The sequence below is a fragment of the Thamnophis sirtalis genome, unplaced genomic scaffold (genome assembly GCF_051295495.1).
Source record: "Thamnophis sirtalis isolate CommonGarterSnake01/CBP01778 unplaced genomic scaffold, rThaSir2_p1.2 scaffold_14, whole genome shotgun sequence".
NCBI lineage: Eukaryota > Metazoa > Chordata > Lepidosauria > Squamata > Natricidae > Thamnophis > Thamnophis sirtalis.
This window is the reverse complement of record NW_028261394.1, coordinates 7811169-7833994: the sequence shown is the minus strand read 5'-3', so window position 1 is coordinate 7833994 and position 22826 is coordinate 7811169. Positions and strand designations below refer to the sequence as shown.

General features: G+C 45.8%; 1 protein-coding gene across 1 annotated transcript in view; it reads right to left on the bottom strand.

Annotated features, from left to right (window-relative positions):
• Nucleotides 1-22826, bottom strand: part of DNAH3 (dynein axonemal heavy chain 3) — an 87203-nt gene that overhangs the window by 8742 nt on the left and 55635 nt on the right. Inside the window, exons 42-58 of the mRNA XM_087729131.1 lie at nucleotides 21699-21802; nucleotides 20789-21083; nucleotides 19590-19769; nucleotides 18528-18651; nucleotides 18267-18423; nucleotides 15922-16065; nucleotides 15085-15751; nucleotides 14195-14360; nucleotides 13167-13383; nucleotides 11772-11954; nucleotides 11036-11234; nucleotides 7890-10031; nucleotides 6547-6766; nucleotides 5048-5292; nucleotides 3683-3799; nucleotides 2156-2313; nucleotides 919-1086 (exon numbers count right to left, since the gene is read on the bottom strand). Of these exons, the coding sequence (XP_087585257.1) occupies nucleotides 919-1086; nucleotides 2156-2313; nucleotides 3683-3799; nucleotides 5048-5292; nucleotides 6547-6766; nucleotides 7890-10031; nucleotides 11036-11234; nucleotides 11772-11954; nucleotides 13167-13383; nucleotides 14195-14360; nucleotides 15085-15751; nucleotides 15922-16065; nucleotides 18267-18423; nucleotides 18528-18651; nucleotides 19590-19769; nucleotides 20789-21083; nucleotides 21699-21802 (5486 nt within the window). The remainder of the gene's footprint in view (nucleotides 1-918; nucleotides 1087-2155; nucleotides 2314-3682; nucleotides 3800-5047; nucleotides 5293-6546; nucleotides 6767-7889; nucleotides 10032-11035; nucleotides 11235-11771; nucleotides 11955-13166; nucleotides 13384-14194; nucleotides 14361-15084; nucleotides 15752-15921; nucleotides 16066-18266; nucleotides 18424-18527; nucleotides 18652-19589; nucleotides 19770-20788; nucleotides 21084-21698; nucleotides 21803-22826) is intronic.

Below are 22826 nucleotides of genomic sequence, written 5' to 3'. Positions count from 1 at the left end.
AAATGTGATTGGTTGCTGTTTTTCCTCAATCGGCCATAAGAGGGAGCCAGAATGACTGTTAGCTCTCTGTTTGTTAGCTGCTGGGCTGATCTGATCTGAGTGTTTTGGAAGCTGGCTGTTAGAAAGTGCCGTGAGCTATTGTAAGTTTTGCAACTGTTAGCAAAATTTGTGTACCGAACTGATTATATGATACTGGACTATGTTATTTGGATTATCCCTTAACTGAAAGACTTTGATGACTGACTGTCTTATCCGTGTATGACTTGGACTGTTTGATGGACTCTGATACCTCTATTTCCATGAAAGTAAAAGCCTATTTAAACTGCAGTGTCTCTGTATGCTGGTTTGTGTGTTCTCCAACACAACTCTCACAACGCTTCGCTGAACGTACTCACTCTCCCAATGGGGAGCTTACCTAACACATGCCATAGGTTTGCCATCACGGGAGGAGCCAATACCCCCAACATCTGATGCGACCACAACTTCTATACAAATAGTCCTCGACTTACCTGCCCCCCCCAAAAAAAATTTATGTTGCTAAGCAAGATAGTTGTTAAGTGAGATTTGCCTGATTGTACGACCTTTTTGCCACCATTGTTAAGCGAATCGTCCGGTCGTTAAGCAAATCTGGCTTCCCCACTGACTTTGCTTGTTGGAACCTGACTCAGGTGGTTACACATGGCGATCACATGACCCCAGGGAACATGATAAATACATGCCAGTTGCCAAACACTTGACTTGACCCTTGGGATGCTGCAACAGTCGTAAGTGTGAACACCAGTCCTAAGTCACTTTGTTTAAAGCCGCTGTAACTTTGAACAGTCACTAAAATAATGGTTGTAAGTTGAGCGCTGCCTGTTCCTCAAAAGGTAAGGCCAGAGCTCATTTATCTATGCGTCTGTTTCACAATATTTGTACCTGTGGGGATTTCCCTCCTCCTCCAGCCTCTCGTGGCAGAGTCAACAAGACCCCGTTGAAAAGCAGGTTGGTCTCCTGGTTATCCTTGGTAATGTCGGCGTTCTCGTGAAGGCCGAATATTTCAGGATGGGTTGAAATTGGCAGCGATCTCAAATAATCTATGTAAGACTAAGACAAAACAAGCCATAGCTAAGCATTCAGACAACTGTACATTTTATCAAGGACATGAGGATCAGGTTCGGTAGATTGTCAGAAGGTACTTTTATATGATGTGATATACACCAGTGTTTCTCAACCTTGGCAACTTGAAGATGTCCGGACTTCAACTCCCAGAATTCCCCAGCCAGCATTCGCTGGCTGGGGAATTCTGGGAGTTGAAGTCCGGACATCTTCAAGTTGCCAAGGTTGAGAAACACTGATATACACCATATGTCAGGCCTGCAGTTATGTCCCTTTTCAGATCTTTGGCCTGTCACACACTCTCTTATTTCATTATGCTGTTTCATTAGTGAGTAGTTGGGAGGGGGGAATAGAAAGGAGTAGAATGGTGGACTGTGTTGTTGTCATTCTTTTCTAGAAGCCCAAGGTCATCTTTTGTCTCCGCACCTCTGCACCTGACCGGAACCAGCTGGGTGGAGATGCCAGCGTGGAAGAAGAAGATTGGACCATGTGATGGATTTGTGGGTGTGGGGACAAGATCATGAACTTTCAACTGGGTGGGAATCCTAGGTAACTTCCAGAATTGGGATTCCACAGATGGTTGCCAACATGTCTGTCTTATTAAATTGGAACTTTAAGAATAGCTCTGCCTTGGACTCTGATTTAATTCTGCATGATATTTGGAACGCTGACACCATAATTGAAAATTGAAAATGACATGGGGTCAGAGTTGGCTTCCTTTGGGTATGTACCGACATGTTGCTCCTAATAAATAACTGGATTTCTTTTGAGGCATAAATCACATTCTCCAACGGAGCACTTTTGCAGGCTGTAGAGATCATGCCCCTTCAGCTCCTGTGGGTAACCTGGGATAGAGCCTTGAGAAAGATATGAGTGGAAGGTGCTGCTGTGTGTGGCTGCTGTGCTATTTCCTCGGTTTCCCATTCCCCCCTTCCTATGGCAACTAGAGAGCAGGCTGGGGATGCTTTGTGAGTTGACACAGTACTTTTTAAAAAATCATGGTGCCTAATTGATGTAGGTTACGATCCCAGTGTCATTCAACCTCATGTTTTCTCACCTGGTAAGTCCCAAAGGGAGGTATATAATATTCACCCCCTGGAGAAAGTTTATAGCATTCCTCAGTTTCAATCTCTTTGCAGTAGACCAGGGAGAGAAGCGAAAGGAGGAGACGTCGATCCTTGTCATCTGTCACTCTTCCACCATAATTGCATTCCCCTGGAAACAGAAGAGTTACATTGGGAGAGCGAAGGCGAGAAAATTTACATCTAAGGGACACACACGGAGGTTGTCATCTGGAACAGGGGTCTCCAACCTTAGCAACTTGAAGACTTGTGGACTTCAACTCCCAGAATTCCTCAGCCAGCTTGTGGACTTCAACTCCCGAATTGAAATCCACAAGTCTTCAAGTTGCCAAGGTTGGAGACCCCTGACCTGGAAGATATGAGGTTGAGGAAGAATACAAAATAGATGGCAGATTACTCTTGGTGGACATGCATTTCCACAGCTGGTGTCATGCCATCAGAATTACCACTGGTAAGCAAGGTAGTTTGTAAAGTGAATCAGGTGGTCCTTAAGTGAAGCCAGCTTCCCCCATTGACTTTGCTTGTCAGAAGCCGTCTGGGAAAGTTGCAAGTGGCGATCAGGTGACCCCGGGAGGATGCAGCTGTCATGAAAACCCAAATTTTGATCACGTGACCCTAGGGATGCTTGCAGCAATTGCAAGTGCAAAGACTGATAATGTCACTTTTTTTCTCATGGGTTCAACCAGGGATCAGCAATCTTAAACACTCAAAAGAGCCACAAAGGTCCTAAACGGAAGCCCCCCATTCAATTCTGGAGCCAATCGGAAGTCCAGTTCCCCCACCATAGAGTCTCCTCCTAGCACAGCATCCTTTTTCCTCTGCTGACCAGAAGTCTGGTTCCCCCACCATGGAGTCTCCTCTTAACGCAACATCCTTTTTCCTCTGCCAACCGGAAGTCTGGTTCCCCTACCATAGAGTCTCCTCCTAGCACGGTATCCTTTTTCCTCTACCTGTCCTAACCGAAAGCCCCATCAATTGTGGCGCCGACCGGTGACAGGGAGCCGCAGCAGAGCAATGAAAGAGCCATGTGGCTCCAGAGCCACGGGTTGCTGACCCCTGGGTTAAACAAACTTTAGTGGCCTGGTATTTAATAACACTAAATTATGCACTCTTTTTTATTAACCTGAGTAAGAATCTACCGCAAGCAGATCTGGACGAGAGACTAAGATGATGGGGAATTCCTGTTCTATTTTTCACCGCTGAAATTGGGAGAGGGAAATCTATTCTCATCCATGTAACATTAAACTTTGATTTTGCATTAGGCGAACGTCCTGCTGGTTCGGACAGGACTGCATTCAATGTAATGGGAATGAATTTGATTTTGATCAAATTAAATGAAATCGCACAGTAGCAAGTGCCTGCCATGGTTTGTAATCAACCCTCTCCCATAGCTTAACAGTAGTGCGAATGCAGCCACTGTAGCTTGTCCAATAAACCATGGATAGTACAACAGATCAGGTCTTAACCGTCGTATGCAAACCAAGCCAGAAGGTGTCTTGTACCTGTAAGGTAAGTTAGAGCTTCGAATGGGGTTTCTTCGTATTCGTTCAGAAACATCTGAATTTGCCTCAAGCTGATTCTAAGATCAGATTCGTTGAATTCATAGGGAATATTCCAACCTGTCCAATTCAGGGGGAGGGGAGGAGGGAAAAGCGCAGGAAGATGTTTATTCTGACACATGAATGAGATGAAATGCAATCCTGAAATCATGCTATAATCAATGAATTGGCCCTTGAGTTACCACAATAGCCTTTGTTGCTCTATTATTCTGCTAGTTGTATTTGTATGACATGGATCTCTCACTGGAGAAATTCTCATTAGGAAAAAGGGCCTGGGTGGGAAGTAGCAACAGCAATAGCCCTTAGACTTATAGACTGCTTTACAGTGCTTTTACTGCCCTCTCTAAGCGGTTTACAGAGTCAGCCCCTTGCCCCCAATAATCTGGGTCCTCATTTTGCCCACTTCGGAAGGATGGAAGGCTGAGTCCACCTGGAGCCATTCTGAATCCCACTCCTGGTATATGGACAGAGTTAGCCTACAATATTGTATTCTAACCACTGGGAGGGAGAGAGGGAGGGAGGAAGGGAAGAATGAAGGAAGGAGGGAAGGACAGAGGGAGGGAGGAATAGCAATAGCACTTATATACCACTTTATAGTGCTTATACAACTCTAAGCGATTTATAGAGTCAGCCTATTGCCCCCAACAATCTGGTCCTCATTTGACCGGCCTCAGAAGGCTGGAAGGCTGAGTCAACCTTGAGCCATTCTGAATCCAACTCCTGGTATATGGACAGAGTTAGCGTACAATATTGTATTCTAACCACTGGGAGGAAGGAAGGAAAGAAGGAAGGAGGGAGGGAGGGCGGGAGGAAGGAAGGAAGGAAGGAAGGAAGGAAGGAAGGAAGGAAGGAAGGAAGGAAGGAAGGAAGGGCAATAGCACTTATACACCGCTTCATAGTGCTTTACAGCCCTCTCTAAGCAGTTTACAGAGTCAGCCTATTTGCCCCCAAAAATCTGGGTCCTCATTTTACCAACCAAGGAAGGATGGAAGGCTGAGTCAATCTTGAATCGGTCAGGATCGAACTGCTGGTAGTTGGCAGTTAGCCTGCAATACTCCATTCTAACCACCACGCTGCCACGGTTCTAGTAACTGACCTCAACAAAACCTTGATTCCATCATTTTAAAAATGAAACGAAATCATAGGTCCACGATAACTCTGAACGGTGACTAAGTAACCAATTGTAAGTTGAGGACTACAAGTCTACAAAGAAGAACCTCAACAGAAACCTGAAGAACCTTCAGGCTATTCAAGCAGGACAACCCCAATGCAACTGGGGAGAGGAAACCTGGGGGCCCTCTGTCTCACCCAGCGGGCCAAAGTTTCTCCGTTCTTGCACCAGGGCGTGGAAGAAGCATAGCCCAAACAGCATCTTGTGCCAAATTTCCTTTTTTTCACAGGATAAAAAGAAGGCGGGATCGGAAATCGGGTCGTTGAGGTAGGAGCGGAGGAGATTCGCACGGACACCTTTGGGCGGCTCATTGGTCATCTTGATCCCGTTTTGGAGGATGCTGACGGGAAATTTTTCCGATGGGTAACTGGTCAGCCACAACCTGAGAGGCCAGAAGAGAAAAAGAGATTTTAAAGAAGAGATTGGATGGTCATTTGTCCAGAATGGCAGAGGGCAGGAGCATCTAACCTTGGCAACTTTGTGGACTTCAACTCCGAGAATTGCCCAGCCAGCATGAATTCTGGAAGTTGAAATCCACAAGTCTTAAAAGTTGCCTGTTCTGACCCAGTTCCCCAAACACGGCAAACCTCTTAAGTTAACTCAAAAGATTCTTTTATTAGGAGTGCCAGTTCTGGAGAACCGGTAGTGGAAATTTTGAGTAGTTTGGAGAACTGGTAAATACTACCTCTGGCTGGCCACGCCCACATCTATTCTCTGCCTCCCGAGTTCCAGCTGATTGGGAGGGAATGGGGATTTTACAGTATCTTTCCCCTGGAGTTGGGAGGGAATGGGGATTTTGCAGTATCTTTCCCCTGGAGTTGGGAGGGAATGGGGATTTTGCAGTATCCTTCCCCTGGAGTGGGGAGGGAATGGGGATTTTACAGTATCCTTCCCCTGGAGTGGGGAGGGAATGGAGATTTTACAGTATCCTTCCCCCTGGAGTGGGGAGGGAATGTGGATTTTACAGTATCCTTCCCCTGGAGTGGGGAGGGAATGGAGATTTTACAGTATCCTTTCCCTGGAGTGGGGAGGGAATGGAGATTTTACAGTATCCTTTCCCTGGAGTGGGGAGGGAATGGAGATTTTACAGTATCCTTTCCCTGGAGTGGGGAGGGAATGGAGATTTTACAATATCTTTCCCCTCCCACCCACACCAAGCCACGCCCATAAAGCCATGCCACCCCCACAAAGCCACCCCCAGAGAACCGGTAGTAAAAAAAAATTGAATCCCACCACTGGATCAATTATTCAATCTGCAGTCGATCTGTCTTTTGCAGTGTTTCTTAAGCTCAGGGACTTTAATGAGTGTGGACTTCAACTCCCCAAATTCTCTAGCCAGCAAAGTTGGGGACTTCTGGGAGTTGAAGTCCACACGTGTTAAAATGGTTGAAGTTGAGAAATCCTAATGTCTGTAAGTCAACGGTGTGATTTTAATACAGTCAGGCCTCCACTTATAATCACAACTGAAACCAGAATTTCCAGGCCATTTGTGAGTTGCACTTCATTTTATGGTCTTTTTTTGTCGTGTCTGTTAAGCAAGTCCCTGCGCTTCTTAAGTGCAGTCTTTGCGCACCTTAGCCCCTGAGCCACCGCGTCCCTTCTATTGCCTTTAGAAGAGACCAAACTAAATCCTTGCCTGAATTTGACATGGGTATTCTCGGGCACGATGACTTCCTCGCAGATTTTTTCCAAAGCAGGCATCCAGCTGGTGGCCAGATGACAGTTCTGCAACACAACCCAAGTTCCATCGTTGATCGCCTGGTTGATCATCTTGGCTGCGATGGGGCCTTGTCCTTGTCCCAAAGAAATGGTCTGGATGCTCTCCATTCCAAGATCATCGGCGAACTTCAGCAAACCTAGTCAAGGCACACAACTGTTTTCAATATTTTTCCAAAGCACCTGAAAGCCAGGCAAGGAAGAACAGATGGAAACTGAACAAGGAGAGATTCAACCTAGAAATAAGGAGAACTTTTTTGACGGTGAGAACAATCAACCAATGAAACAGAAGTTGCCTTTGGAAGTTGTGGGAGCTTCATCATTGGAAGCTTCCCAAGAAGAGACTGGACTCCCACCTGTCAGAAATGGTGTAGGGTCTCAAGCAAGGCGGTTGGACTAGAAGACCTCCAAGATCCCTTTGAAGTTTATTATTATGTTATTCTATTCTTCTGGGTCAACCTATTTTCCAAAGCATCAGAAGGCAAGACAAGAAAAAATGGATGGAAACTAACCAAGGAGGGAAGCCACCTAGAAGTAAGGAGAAATTTCCTAACAGTGGAATGACTTGCCTTCAGAAGTTGTGGGAGCTTCACCTCTGGAAGCTTTCAAGAAGAGACTGGACAGACATCTGTCAGAAATGGTGTAGGGGCTCCTGTTTAAGCAAGGAGTTGGGCTAGAATCAATGACCTACAAGGTCCAACTCTTATTATTCTCTTCTATTCCATAAAGGTCTTTTTTTTCCCAAAAGAAGTGTGCATGCCATCCCCGTCAGTAAGAATGTGTGAACTTCCAAAGGTTGATGACCCAATGGCCTCTTCTACCATTGGCCATGGACATCGCCAATGGATTCGGAGTGCATTGTCATGGTTAGGAGGGTGCTGACTTTTCGAGCCTGCCCTCTCTTTGTTCCTGGGAAAAATTCATGGGAAAATCCCATTGGGGGAAAAACCACTTAGAGTTAGGGTTAGCTCCCCTTGAATTTGGGGAGCAAAATGGACATTGCCAACGGATTTGAAGTGCATTGTTATGGTTAGGAGGATGCTTTTCCAGCTCAATCTACCTACCTCCCATGGCAAAATACATGGGAAAATCCCATTGGGGGGGACCCGCTTAGCTTAGCTCCCCATAAATTTGGGGAGCAAGAAGCTGAGAACCTCCACAGACATTTAACAGAGACAGCTTTTGGGATGGAGAGCCTAGTTTCCTTCCTTGCCACCAACCAAAATCCAACCAGAATTGAATTGAAGTGAATTCCAATCTCACCTGCCATGGGATCAGCCCCCGGGGACAGGACAAAAATCAGAGGGGCGCAGCAGTTGGAGTCATTGTAACTTCCAGCGAGATCGAAGGTTGGAGGTTCAATGAAGGTCCTCCCCATTTTGTCCATGATGAACAGCTGGGTGGCTGGGATAATTTTGTCAGGTCGCAAACACCGGAGCACCACCATGCGGTCAAGACCCGCCAGTTGATCCCACCTACCGGGGAACTCTTCTTCGTGAGGTTTAGCCGAATCATAAATTCTTTTCCACTCCATGACGTGAGACTCGAAGTGATCCATCAAGCCAGTGAGGTTTTTGAGGCCCGAAGCGCGGACAATCTCGGCCCAAGCTTTCTCGCCCAGCCACTCGGAGGCCGGGTTGGGGTAGGGGTTCTCCAAGGCCACCCCTCCGGTCAACAAAAAACGCCAAACTTCATCATCGATTTCGTTCTTCCCTTTCAAAATCCCAATGGACAGGAGGAGGGAGAAAAGCAACTTGTCCTTTTCAAACAGAGACCGGCAGACGTTATTGTAGATGCTTACGGTGAAGTGGCCGATGATGTTTTCAATTCGGTCCTCCAAAATTTCGCTTTTCCTACTGTTGGCGAGTGACTGGACGTAGAGGTTAATGAACCATACCAAGGAATACTGGTACATCGGCTCGATGTGCGCCAGGTCAGAAATGCAGAAGAAGACGGTTGCGGAATGGACCGCCACAGGCTTGTATCCCATCCGCGTAGCGTCAATCTCGATCTCTGTCATACTGGCGATTTCTTGCTTCTCGGAGATTTCTTCCGACAGTTCTTTGGAAGAGGAGAGAACTTTGATGGCTGTCTCGTCTTCTAAGATGTTTCCTTCTGACTTGGAGAGGACCTCCAGGATCTTGTCTTCAATTTCCTTCAGCTGCTTCTTGTTCGCCGCACTCTCGATGATCAGCTTGTTCTTCTTCTCTTCCAGTTCTGGTTTTTCTTTGGCAGCCACGATCCCAAGGAGCTGGTCCTGGAGTCCCAGAGGTGTAATCATAAAATTGAGCAGGCAAACCTTGACCGCCACTTCAGGGAGGTAGTGAGGGTTCCTCAAACGGGTGGTGATGTAAAACCTGAAGTCTTTGGAGAACTCGATGATGTTCTCCCCCAGTCTCATGTACTCAACTCCCTGCTGCTTGAACGTTGTCTTTAGCAGAACAGGCTCCAGGAAAGCGTCCAGCTCCTCGCCAATATTTTCAAGGAGGACCGGCGTTCCAAACTGGATGGCGTTCTCCAACGACCTGACGTAGTTGGTGTCGGATAACTTGATGACTGAGAGTTTGTTGCCCTTTTCCATGTTCTTGACCCACTTGTTGGCTTGTCCTTGAGGGTCGATCATGAGTGCCCATCGTCGCGAGTTGGACACAATGATGCCGTTGTCGATCGAGAAGGAATCGATGGGCAACCCTGCAATCTGCCAGGCGCGGGTCTTGACGGGATCCCCTAAAGTGTTACTCAGGCTGAAATCATTTGAGCAAGGGATATTTTTCTCCTTGCATAAGGCCAGCCACTTCTGCTGACTTTCCAGGCGGTAATCCACAGTGAAGGCCCCCAGATAAGCCACCGTCCCCGAAGACAACAAGACATCTCCTGTCAGATCGGTGTAGCGGATTCCCAGCAGGCGGGCGGCTTCCGTCCACCTCTCCTTCTCGCCCCCTAATCCGCTGATCAGTTTCTCGGCTCGGACCAGCTTCTGGGAGCATATCTCAATGTTGTCCTCCAGCTCTTTCTTCCGGTTATTCATCTCTTCAAACTCATCGTTCAGAGCTTGGAGACGGTCCATCAGGGTCTTGAGCTCCGCACGCTTCGTGTTGAGTTTCTGCATCTGGATGTCGAGCAAGCCCTCCGCCTCTCGGAGGCGTTCCCTCTTGGGGGCAACGACCTTGGCGACACGGTCGTAGACCTCCATGGCTCTCACCCACTTACATAAGCCTTCGCAGGCCGAAGAGACGTTTTTGATGACGGCGGGCTGGAAATCGGGGTGGTTGATAAACCTCTCTCGGATTCTCTTCATTACTACAGCAGGAATGTTATCTTTGTCATATGTCTTCAAGCCCTCAAGGAATTTCAGATCCCCCAGGACCTTTTTAGAACTTCCCCAGTAATCTTCTATCATTTTACCTGCATTTCACAACAGAACACATAATCATGAAAGTGTTTAATATTAAGACAAGTTGTGCCCTATCGGTGGTATTCTCTTTCCTAAATAGAGGAAGAGAATGACCACAGGTGGGTAAAAAAGCAATGGGAGATAAAGCTCAAATGAAAGAGGATACTAACTTTCTTTAAGTTTATTTTAGAATATCTTTGTTAAAGATTTATACCCTGTATTGGTTCTGGGAAGTTGGGGGGGGGAGGTTGGGGGGGAGGTTGGGGGGGCTTGGGGGGGCATGGGGGGAGGTAAACATTTGTAAAAGTTTTTTTCTAAATTTTCAATTTAAAAAAAAAGCAATGGGAGATGGACTAGTTCTGACTTCCTGCTGGCTTCCCCATTGCTTCTGGGAATCTGGCAGGGAGCATCAGAGATCTTCCTTCATTCCTTCTTTCCTTCCTTCCCTCCCTTTACCTCTCTCAGTCTCCTTCCTCCTTTCCCCATCCTCGTCCTTCCCTTCCTTACCCTTCTCTTCCAGTCAGTCAGGTAAGTGACTGCTGCTGGATGGGAGAGGGAGCAAGGGATTATGAGATTGGCTGGGAAGCTGTCACAGAGCATTGAAAATGAAGTTCACATAACCGCAGCAAAAGCCAGCAGCACTTCCCAAACGTCATCACTCAGAAGCCATGGGCCCCAAATTCATGGTACATTCTGTAAGTCAGCCCATTGGAGCTACCTTGGCTCAAATTTTAGTGCCCTATGATGCACTGTTTCACCCAATTATGATAACAAGAGTAGTATGTACATTTTAAACAGGATCAGGGAAATCTGCAGAGCATTTAACACAGGAAGTATAGCTTCCTTTGAAATGATGCTTCAGCAGCCACTGATGTCTTAAAATGAAGGAGATAATAGGAGTTAATGTAACCCAGGAGCAGCTAAAGGAATATATCCTACCACTCAGTAATATTACCCCAAGGACACCAAATTTGTCATTTTGCAAAACTAGCAACATTATCATTATTGTTATTACCAGTTCCAGATGGATCTGGCTTCCTTTCGGGTTTGATGTTTTTCATGACACAAATGCTCTCCATGACGAGTTTGACCGGCCCCGGGGGATTCTGCATGGATTTGACGAGAGAAATATCCGCAGGGTTCAAGGTGTCCAGAGCTGAAAGGGCAGCCTCAAGAGCTGGCATGGCTTCTGCCAGATCCCCCTCACATTCTTCCTGCAATCACAGACAAGAACCACAAGTTCAGGCCACCTTTTTCCATGCCACATTGATCAGTCAACCTTAACAGACGTACAGAAGAGTTGGAAGGGACCTTGGAGGTTTTTTAGAAGATTAGAATAACAGAGTTGAAAGGGATCTTGGAGGTCTTCTAGTCCAACCCCCTGCCTAGGCAGGAAACCTTACACCATTTCAGACAAATGGTTCTCCAACATCTTCTTAAAAACTTCCAGTGTTGGAGCATTTACAACTTCTGGAGGGAACTTCTGTTCCACTGATTAATTGTTCTAATTGTCAGGAAATTCCTCCTTAGTTCTAAGTTGCTTCTCTCCTTGATTAGTGTCCCCCCCCATTGCTTCTTGTCCTGCCCTCGGGTGCTTTGGAGAATAGCTTGACTGCCTCTTCTTTGGGGCAGCCCCTCAGATATTGGAATGCTGCTATCATGCCTCCCCTAGTCCTTATGGGGTTGTTAAATGATGATAATGATTGTGGGAAGAATGCTCTGATGGGACACCCATATCCAGAAGAAATTACCTTTATCCCCTGTGCCACAGCAGCGGCTTCGTTGGCCTCCTTCTCATCCGCAGCCACCAGCTCCTTCTTGGCATCGACCTCGCCCGTTTCCTTCTCGATGTGAAGCATCATCCTCTCGGTCTCTGCGGAGGTTTCAATCAGCTGAGGCTGAAGGGCCGTCAGCTCTACTTGCATGACTGCAACCTGCAAGGGGAATAAGACCAATCTTGACACAACAAAGCAGAGCTTCTCAACCTTGGCCACTTGGAGATGTGTGGACTTCAACTCCCAGAAGCACAAATTTCAACATTTCCTTGTCTATTACATAGTCAGTCAGTTTTACTGCATAGACAGATAGACAGACAGACAGACAGACAGACAGATGATAGATGATAGATAGATGATAGATAGATAGATAGATGATAGATAGATAGATAGATAGATAGATAGATAGATAGATAGATAGATAGATAGATAGATAGATAGATAGATAGATAGATAGATATATATGATGGATGGATGGATGGATGGATGGATGGATGGATGGATGGATGGATGGATGGATGGATGGATGGATGGATGGATGGATAGATAGATAGATAAGACAGACAGACAGACAGATAGATGATTGATAGATAGATAGATAGATAGATAGATAGATAGACAGACAGATGATAGATAGATAGATAGATAGATAGATGATAGATAGATACATATATGATGGATAGATAGATAGACAGACAGATAGACAGATGATAGATAGATGATAGAGAGACAGACAGACAGACAGACAGACAGACAGACAGAAAAATAGATGATGGAAAGATGGATGATGGATGGATTGATAGACAAATAATAATGGATGGATGGATGGACAGTAAGATGATGGAAAGATGGATGATGGATGGATGAATGGATGGATGATAGATGGATGGATAGATGGACAGATGATAATGGATGGATGGACAGAAAGATAGATGATGGAAAGATGGATTGATAGACAATTGACAATGGATGGATGGATGGATGGATGGACAGACAGACAGACCGTAATGGACAGATGGATGGGTGGGTGGATAATTAGTGCAAGTCTTGAGCATTAGACTTAACGGGGCTCCATTCCAATGCTCTTTGGGGATGGTGGAGCTTCAAACACATCTAGACTGAGACAGCTTGTAGAGGGGATGTGAAGCTAGCAAGATACACCTTAATCCTAATTTATAATCCTCATTTCTTTGGACCAAATGAATCACAATCCCAGGTCCCAATAAGCTGTCCTGATTTCTTTGACCTGCTTCCAGGAAAAATGAAAAGTGGGAGCAAACTAGCTAGATGATCAGAGTTAAGCCATGAATCTTGGCTTCCGACAAAAACCATCAAATATCCTTTTGCTAGTAATCCAAGCCCAAAACGTACTTGTGAAGCTGCGAAGTCCAGTTTCTGAAGGCCCACAAGGTAGCGGTTTCTCATCAGGTCCACCTCATGCCTTTTGGCGTTGAGCAGGGTTTTGAAAGTCAGAATTAACTCCAAGTAGGATGTGGGCGTGACATAATTGTGCCTTCGAAGAATGTTGTAATAACTGACCGAAAGTTCCCGTACGCTTTCTTGAAAATATTTGCACATGAACACAACCCTACAGGAAAACATTTACAGGTTAGAAATAGTTAATGAGAAATATATATATATATCAGATTTTCTCTTATGAAAACATAACGGCTGCAGGAGTCTGATTAAGTACAGGTAGTCCTCGATTTATGGTCACCATTGACCCAAAATATCTGCTGCTAAACAAGACAGTGGTTAAATGAGTTTGGCTCCATTTTACAACCTTTCTTGCCACATTTGTTAAAGTGAATCACCGCAGTTCAGAGGTGGGTTCCTACCAGTTCGCACCTATTCGGTAGAACCGGTTCGTCAAATCTACCGAACCGGTTAGAAGAGGTTCCACCAGTGGACCCAGAAAGCAGGCCACACCTACAGAAGAGGTTCCAAAATCTTTTGAAACCCACCACTGGCAAGGATCTTGTAACTTGACAGCTTTAAGACTTGCGTGCTTCAATGCCAGAGTTTCTGAATAGTTACTTGGACCGACCTAAGTACTAATTCATAATTTCATATCCGGTCACATGGGTGGCAAGCCACTCCCATCCGGTCACATGGGTGGCAAGCCACTTCCACAAAGGAGCCACACCACAGAGTAGGTTCCAACAATTTTTGAAACCCACCACTGCTGCAGTTGTTAAGTTAGTAACACGGTTGTTAAGTGAATCTGGCGTCCTCACTGACCACCAAGGCATGCCCATCAAACCACACCCACCGAACTGGTAGTAAAACAAAAATTGAATCCCACCACTGCATTGTAAGCATTTTTTATCCCAAATAGCAAATTAAGTGAAGAAGAAAAGAGGAAGGGAAAGGGAAAGCAGCTCTATTTTACAACGTACGATTTTCTTATTTCATCTTCCAACTTCACATCCTCTAAGAATTTATTGGCCACCATTTCCAGGGCATCTGTGGGCCATCTCTGGAACCAATCAATAGTGCAACAATTGATCAACGAAGGGAACATCCGTAAACGATTCCGGAATGCGTCTCCAATCGGGCTCATTGCTGAAAAAGAGATGATGACTCAGATCTCCCGAATCCATTATTAGCATGATTCCTGATCTAATGTTGGCTGGAGGGGTTGGATCATGAGGCCCCATCCTGGTCACATTTAAAGAAATCAGGCTGAAAAGGAACAGGCTTCATACTTAAGCAAGGCACCGTTTAACTTATCCAAAATTTGTCATATTGACAAACACCATCCTTCTTTCCCCCCACAATGTGCTCAATAAATAAGCAGCAAGGTTTATCAATATCTAAATATCTTTTTGTTTCATACACTCAATTAAAAATCGATGTATCTTCTCTAACTATAGATTTTTTTCTTGAGACGTTCAATCAAAATGTCCTAGAGCTAGCCATATCTAGTATACTTTTCTTGAGATGCTTAATCAAAAGGCCCTAGAGCTAGCCACACCTAGAACAATCTGTAAATTTTTCTTGAGCTTCTGAATCAAAAGCTTTAAACCTAGACATACCTAGAACAATATGTATATTTTTCTTGAGATACTGAATCAAAAGACCCTACAACTAGATATACCTAGAACAACGTACATCTTTTTCTTGAGCCGCTTAATCAGAAGCTATAGACCTAGACATACCTAGAACAATATGTAGATTTTTTTTTCTTGAGCCACTTAATCAAAAGCTGTAGATCTAGACATACCTAGAACAATGTGTAGATTTTTTTCTTGATATGTGAATCAAAAGGACCTAGAACTAGCCATACCTAGAACAATATGTAGATTTTTCTTCACACGCTCAATGAAAAAGTTATACATGGCCAAAGGGGTGGCTTCGATTCTTCTCCCTTCGGTCCTCGCAGCGGTCTGCATTTTCTCCACAATGTCCGCCTTCTCGTCCGCTGCAAAAATGTTAGGCACGTCCCCCGTGTTCAGAAGCATGTTGATGTCCTCCACGAAAGACTCGTCTTTGATCTGATTGTCACAGAACAAGAAGACCGTGCTCTTGTTGGCCACCCCCGATTGCAACATGATCTTCTTAACGTCCTCTCTCCATTCGTTCATGGCGTAGAACTTGGTGATCTCAATCATGAAGAGCTCGTAAGAGTTCATGAAGGTGCCCAGCTTGGTGGCACTCTGCCGCCCGCTCCCGCCTATGCCCACCAGCAGCAGATGGCCATTGTCTTGCTTTAGGACGCGACAGATGCGGGAAATGTGCTCGATAGCAAACTTAAACATGACCAAAGGCATGGGAGCCTTGCTGATGTTGTTGAATTCCTCCAGGTAGTACTCCATGACCGATGTCAGCTTGTGCAAATCCGTGATCTCATCGTAGACCTTCTTGTCACTGGATGGCTTGGAATAGTCCCCAAAAAAGAGACTCCGGATGTTGTCATCCGTGATTTTGCCAGTACGAGACAGATGGCTTAGTACCTAGAGAAGAGGTAGAAGAGGACCCTAGATAAATAGGGCTTTTTTTTTCCTTACAAGGGCAATTTACTCGGGGTGGGGAGCATCTCAAAGGAGTTAGAAGCTCACCTGTGGATACCTGCCTATACGTCCTCCGCGCAAACCACTCCCCACAACAGCTTAAAAAGGCTCACCTTATCGACACTCTGTTTAAAACAGTCGGAAGTGGTTTCCTTCATCATATTAAAAAACACTTCTCTGTCATCGGCATCGATCAAGCGGTCATAAAAAACCCGATAAACTTCATGAATCCAAAGCCTGATCAGCTTTTCTCCATCCTGCCGAAAGAAAGAAAGGACGGGAAAGGTATTTTTTTTAAAAAAAAGATTTGTAAGATCAAATCGGGGACAGAGGAGACAGATACAAAAAATATCTTCTTGGTTCACTTGGCCAATAATGAGGAGCATTTATTGAGTTCAGACGTAGAAGAATTTATTATTGCTACTTATACACAAGTCTAGTCAACTAACAGCCAAGCTAAATTGGCAGTAGATAGTGGTCAATGGAATTCACAGGGAGATGGGCTTGAGTCTCTTGTGGCAACGCAACGACTCCAAACTAATAACATGTTTAACTCCGCCCTCCAGCTCAGTCTGCTCACCTCCTACATCACCGCTTTGATCTGTCAGAACGTCTTTAGTAAATGTTACCAAACAGGTATGAGCTACTCAAGGCTCAAAGTAATGGAAGCAATTTTTTAGGGTGCCCCAAGTTTCCTCTAACCCCTAATCACACAAAAATAGCAGAAGGTTTACCTATCACTTTGAGGCAGGAAGCCCTAACATTGGTTTTATGTCTGCGACAAAAACGAAAAGATAAAAGTCACCTATGTGTTTTGGGATTCTATACCATGCAAGGCGGGGATGGGATTCAGCCAGTTCTGACCGGTTCGGGCGAACTGGTAGTTCCGGCGAGCATTTGGCCACGCCCCCTGCTTTTACCTATCCTACATTTCCCTGTTTTTTAGCTCAGCTGATGTGCACAGCATAGCGGATTGCTGCACATCATCCGTTTTACTCACAAGCGCTGACATAGAAGGTAAGTTCTGGAGCTTAAAAAGGTTGTTTTTTGAATGCTACACAAACACACACACACGTGAAGCACACACTCATCGAACTGGTTGTTAAACTGGTTGCATTCACTGCTGAAATACACCATGTAAGCCAAGCGGAGAGAGTGGAAGGGAAAGAATAGGAGGGGAAGAGAGGGAAGAAGAGGTGAGGAAAAGAGTTGGGGAGAGAGGAGGAGTGGAAAGAGGGGAGAGGAGGAGGAGAGAGGAAGGGGAAGTAGAGAAGAGAGAGATGGTATAGGGAAGCAAGGAGGTAGAGAGGGAGAGGAGGTAGTGCTGGTGTGGAACAGGGTATAATATGGTGTATGGAAAGCAGAAGAGCAAATGAGAGTTATTGTGGGTAGATGGTGAGAAGAACTGATATAATATTGGATAATACATAATAGTGTTTGTTAAGATGTAATGGTATACTTGTGGATACTTATATGAAAATTAAAATAAAACATCCACCACTGATACAAGGCATATACAAATAGAGGAGAAGGCCAAAGGACAGGAAGCAGACTCAGAAGATGGAAAGATAACATCAAAGACATGCTACAACAGCAACAAATAACAATGGTGGAGATTGCCAGAGGTAGAAGAACCAGAACCTTGTATGTCCCTTGACACCCAAAGTGCTAAAAGAGAAGGAGAAAGAAGAAGGTGGGGGAGGAGGAGGAGGAGGAGGAGGAGGGGAAGAAGGAGAAAGAGGAAGAGGAAGGGGGAGGAGGAGGGGGGGAGGGGATGAAGAAGGAGAAGAAGGAAGGGGGGAGGAGGAGGAGAGGAAGAAGGAGAAAGGGGAAGGGGAAGAGAAGGAGGAGAAGGAGAAAGAGGAAGGGGGAGGAGGGGGAAGGAGGAGAAGAAGGAGAAAGAGGAAGAGGGAGGAGAAGGAGGAGGAGAAAGAGGAAGGGAGAAGAGGAGGGGGGAAGGAGGAGAAGAAGGAGAAGGAGAAAGAGGAAGGGGGAGGAGGAGAAGGAGAAAGAGGAAGGGGGAGTAGAAGGAGGGGAAGAAGAAAGAGGGAGGGTGAGGAGGGGGGAAGGAGGGGAAGAAGAAGAAGGAGACGGAGAAAGAGGAAGGGGGAAAAGAAGGTGGAGAAGGAGAAAGAGGGAGGGTGAGGAGGGGGAAGGAGGGGAAGAAGAAGGAGAAAGAGAAAGGGAGGAGGAGGAGGAGAAAGAGGAAGGGAGAGGAGGAGGGGGGAAGGAGAGGAAGAAGGAGAAGGAGAAAGAGGAAGGAGAAGAAGGATAAAGAGGAAGGGGGAGGAGAAGGAAGAGGAGGAGAAAGAGGGGGGAAGGAGGGGAAGAAGGAGAAGGAGAAGGAGAAGGAGGGGAAGAAGAAGGAGAAGGAGGGGAAGAAGGAGAAAGAGGAAGGGGAAGGAGAAGAAGGAGGAGGAGGGGAAGAAGGAGAAGGAGAAGGAGAGGAAGAACACACCTGTAAATGTGTATGCGGGCACAACAGCACCCCTCGAATCACCCGGGAGAAATCACGCAGATTAAAGACGTAGTGAGATTTCGAAGGGGTGGGAAGGAAGTTCTCCATGGCCAGCTTGTAGATATTCATGGTTGCATGGACCAGCATTTTGCCCAGCCTTTCAAGGAAAAAAAAAATAAGAGCCAAAAGGAGAGGCGATTATGAGTCAGGAGAATATAAAGCCACGGATCCAGCAACGTAGGTTGGAAAGGAGACGTTCACCTTAGGAAGGCGGCCTCAAAGCCTTTGCCGAAATGCCAGTCTACGATGGAAGCGAAAATCTTGTTCAAAACCTCGTCATCGAAAGAGCTGATAGAGATGATGTTGAGATGTCGCAGGAAGCGCCCTGGAGATGCAAGCAGAGGAGAAGATCACAAGACTGGACACTCTGCATCTCCCTCTAGGTCACCTTAGGAAGGTATTTGAGTCTATTGGCAAACTTTTCTTAAACTACCGCGCCGAATGTAGCTTCTTTTTTTTAAGCTTTTTTTCAGTCCTAATGAGGCGCTAACGAGTGAAGAGATCTTCCGGGCTTCCCCTCATCGCTTCTCTCTCCAACGATCAGCTGTGCTTTAGAAGCTGGTTTTTTATCCCCAACCAGGGAATAAAAAGCGTGTGCGTGTGCGCTCAAAACCAGCAAACTTATATGCTGCAGCTCACCCGATTAAGGACACTAGCCAGATGAATACCTGGTAGGCTGAATTTTTCCCCCCTATTTTCCTCCCCCAAAACTAAGGTGCGTCTTATACTCCAGTGCGTCTTATACTCTGAAAAATACGGTAAGCTCATGCCAACTGCTTCAGTGACTCCATCCAGCCACCTCCTTCTCTGTCGTCCCCTTTTTCTTTTGCCTTCCATCTTTCCCAGCATGAGGCTCTTCTCCAGGGAGTCCTTCCTTCTCATTGGGTGGCCAAAGTCTTTGAGTTTCCTCTTCAGGACTTCTAAAGAGCAGCCAGGGTGGATCTCCTCTAGGACTGACCGGTTGGATGGCCTTGCAGTCCTTCTTCTTTTGCCCTCCATCGTTCCCAGCATGAGGCTCTTCTCCAGGGAGTCCTTCCTTCTCCTTAGGTGGCCAAAGTCTTTGAATTTCCTCTTCAGGATCTGGCCTTCTAAAGAGCAGCCAAGGTTGATCTCTTCAAGGACTGACCTTGCAGTCCAAGGGACTCACAGGAGTCTTCTCCAGCACCAGAGTTCAAACGCCTCCATACTTTGGCACTCAGCCTAATTTCTAGTCTGACCCTATTCAACTTACCGCATCTTCTTGAGTTGGAGCATACTCCCTACCTGTAATATCGTTTCTTCCACCCCCGGGAGGACCCATGGCCGAAAGGAAGAGGACGTCCACAATATCCAACCTTGTGGTATCTTTCTTATCGTACCAGTGGCCGTGGTTCATCCATTGCCGAAGGAGTTCAATTGGGGGCTGAGCCCCGTATATTTCCTTAGCTGGCATGTTTAAGTCATCTAGGAAAAATAAGGTTATGCTTGAGACAGCTGGGAAAACCTAGATATTATTTTTCACACAAAGGTAGGAAGAAGGGTTGATACATTTAAGTAAAATGCAGAGACATTTTAGACATATTTGGGAAGGATACCGATTGATAAATTTATTGTACATTGATATGTTTTATTAATGTATTTATTGAGGCATAGCGGATTAATTGAATAGTCCACCTTCACCCCATTGTATACTTGTTTCTTCCTTTTTTAATTTCTGGTCATTCTGAATGTTAATATTTATCATTTTAAGGTTGTTAAGGTTTTACCCTGCTGTAAGCCAGCCAGAGTGACTTGATAGCAAGACCGGCAGCATATAAATTCAATAAATAAATGAACAATTTTAGTTATCCAAGAAGAGCAACAATGGAATGGTTGGGTTTTTTTTAAAAAAAAGAAGAACATTGAGATTGCCGATGTTAATCAGTCCAGACAAAAAGGAAAAGAAAAGATTTCTAGAAACCTGGAAAACTGCATTTTGTGATTTATATTCTTCGACACTTGATTAATGCAAGTTTGAAATATTTTAGGTTTTCATGTTAGCGACCCAGAACATATTAAAGATAAAAGTAAAGGTTTCCCTCGCACATATGTGTTAGTCGTTCCCAACTCTAGGGGGCGGTGCTTATCTCCATTTCAAAGCCGAAGAACCAGCGCTGTCCAAAAACATCTCTGTGGTCATTTGGCTGGCATTACTAAATGCCAAAGGCGCACGGAACGCTGTTCCCTTCCCATCAAAGGTGATCCCTATTTTTCTACACGCATTTTTATGTGCTTTCGAACTGCTAGGTTGGCGGAAGCTGGGACAAGTAATGGGAGCTCACTCCGTTACGCGGCGCTAGGGATTCAAACCGCCGAACTGCCAACCTTTCTGATCGACAAGCACGGCATTCCCAAGTTGAAACATGACTCGGGAAAGATGTGGGAATTGAGAAAGTCCCAAATCTGAAAGAAAATGACCAAAAAGATAAAGCTTCTTCTCTAACCTACAAAGACGACAGCTTTTTTTCCTATGGTGGGACCAAACAGCCCTTTCCGTCTTCTGTCCAGTTTTGACATGATAATATCCTGGGTTTGATTGGCGGAGGTCCTGGCAGAGAAGTTGACGACATTGGGGATATATTTGGCCTTGGGAAGCTGGATCAGAAAGCTGTTGGTGATGGCCGATTTCCCTGTCCCAGTGGCTCCCACAAACAGCAGGGGGATCTCGTGCTCCACGTAGGTTTTGAGAAAAAAGGATTGCCGGGCAGTTTCTGTGGTGGGGATGATCAGTTCGGAGACCTGTAGTAATGATGAGAGGAGATGCTCAGAAGATGCTCAGGAGAAAGTTCTCCCACGTTTGTCATCTACTTCCAAAGCAAAGGCATGGAGAGTTACCGTATTTTTCAGACTATAAGACACACCTTTTTCCCTCAAAAAAGAGGGTGAAAATCTGGGTGCCTTTTATACACTGAATACAGCATTTTTAGCCTCCCAAAACCCTGCCCTTTCACCAAAACGGCCGTGCACAGGCTTTAGGAGGCTTCCAGGATGCTACTAGGGGCTGGGGAGGGCAAAAATGAGTGAAAAACAGGTCGTTTTTTGCTTGTTCCCCCCCCCAGCCCACAGGAGCAATCTATAAGCCTCCTAAAGGCTATGCATGCCCATTTGTTTGAGAAAAAATGGGGCGATTTTTGCAAAAAACGGGCCCAATTTTGCAAAAGACGGGCCCATTTTTGCAAAAGACGGGCCCATTTTTGCAAAAGACGGGCTGTTTTGGGGAGGTCTGCAGAGTGCAAAAGCTTTTTTTTTTTTAATTGCCTCTTCAAAATCTTGGTGCGTCTTATACTCCGAAAAATAAACATCAAATGATAAGGATTTCCCGAACAGGCTGACCAAGGAGCACAAACGCTTTACCTTTGCGCCGGCAGCAATGGCTTGCTCCTCCTTCGTGATATACTCTGTCCATGTGCTCCACTGTCCACTGGCTTGTTTGTGGAAATAAAAGTCGTACACAGACCCTGATTGCAAAAGAGGGATTTTTTAAAAAAAGGTCTTTGAGAAGCTTGTCAAAAGTGACATTGAGCATTATCACGTAGGGATACTCCTGACTCCAAACCGAAAATAATGCCAAAATCCCACCCAGCTTTGAAGGATCTCTCTGGGTCCACATCTAAAGTTGAGGAGAAAGGTGGGAAGAGAACGAGGAGGAGAGGGGCCAGCAAAGCTGGAGCCACAAGTTGATTTAAAAACTTTAAATCCCGTTTTTTAAATCTATTAATATAATTACTAGAGCCACAGTGGATCGCACCTGGAATTTTGCTCTTTCAGGAGGAAAAGGGGGTCGACATATTCTCCAAAGATATGGGGCCACAATGGCAAACCTATGGCACCACGGGCCACAGGTGGCACACAGAGCCATATTTGATGGCACATCAGCGGTCAGCTCTGGTGCGCATGCGTGCGCCAGCCATCTGGTCTTCCGGAGGGCCGGGGGATGCTTTTTCCATCCTTCCCAGGCTTCATGAAAGCCTCCGGAGTCTGGGGAGGGGTCATGCGCGCATGCACAGGTGGGCGGGAAGGATTGAATTGGTGTGGGCGCATGTGTGCGCGTGCATGTGCCCAATTTTGGCATGCCATAAGAAAAAGGCTCCCTATCACTGGTATGGGGTCTCCTGCTTGAGCAGTGAGTTGGACTAGAACAGCAGTCACCAACTGGTGGTGGTGTGCAGAAAAATCTTTGTATTTTTTTATATTGTACTAAATCAGGGATCCTCAAACTATGGCCCCTGGGCCCGATAGGGCCCATTGAAGCAATTACTCCCACTCACTGATGGGGTGGGGTCCTTCAGGCACTTAGCTTGGCTGCCTGTTTAGTAGCTCAAGCTCTTTCCTCCCTCCCACCCTGGGAGTCCAGCTGTGGTGGGATTCAGCCAGTTCGCACCTAGTCAGGAGAACCAGTTGTTAACTTTCTAAGCAGTTGGAGAGAACTGGTTGTTGGAAGAAATCTCCTTTTGTTTTTTTCCCATTTTACAGGGCTAATCC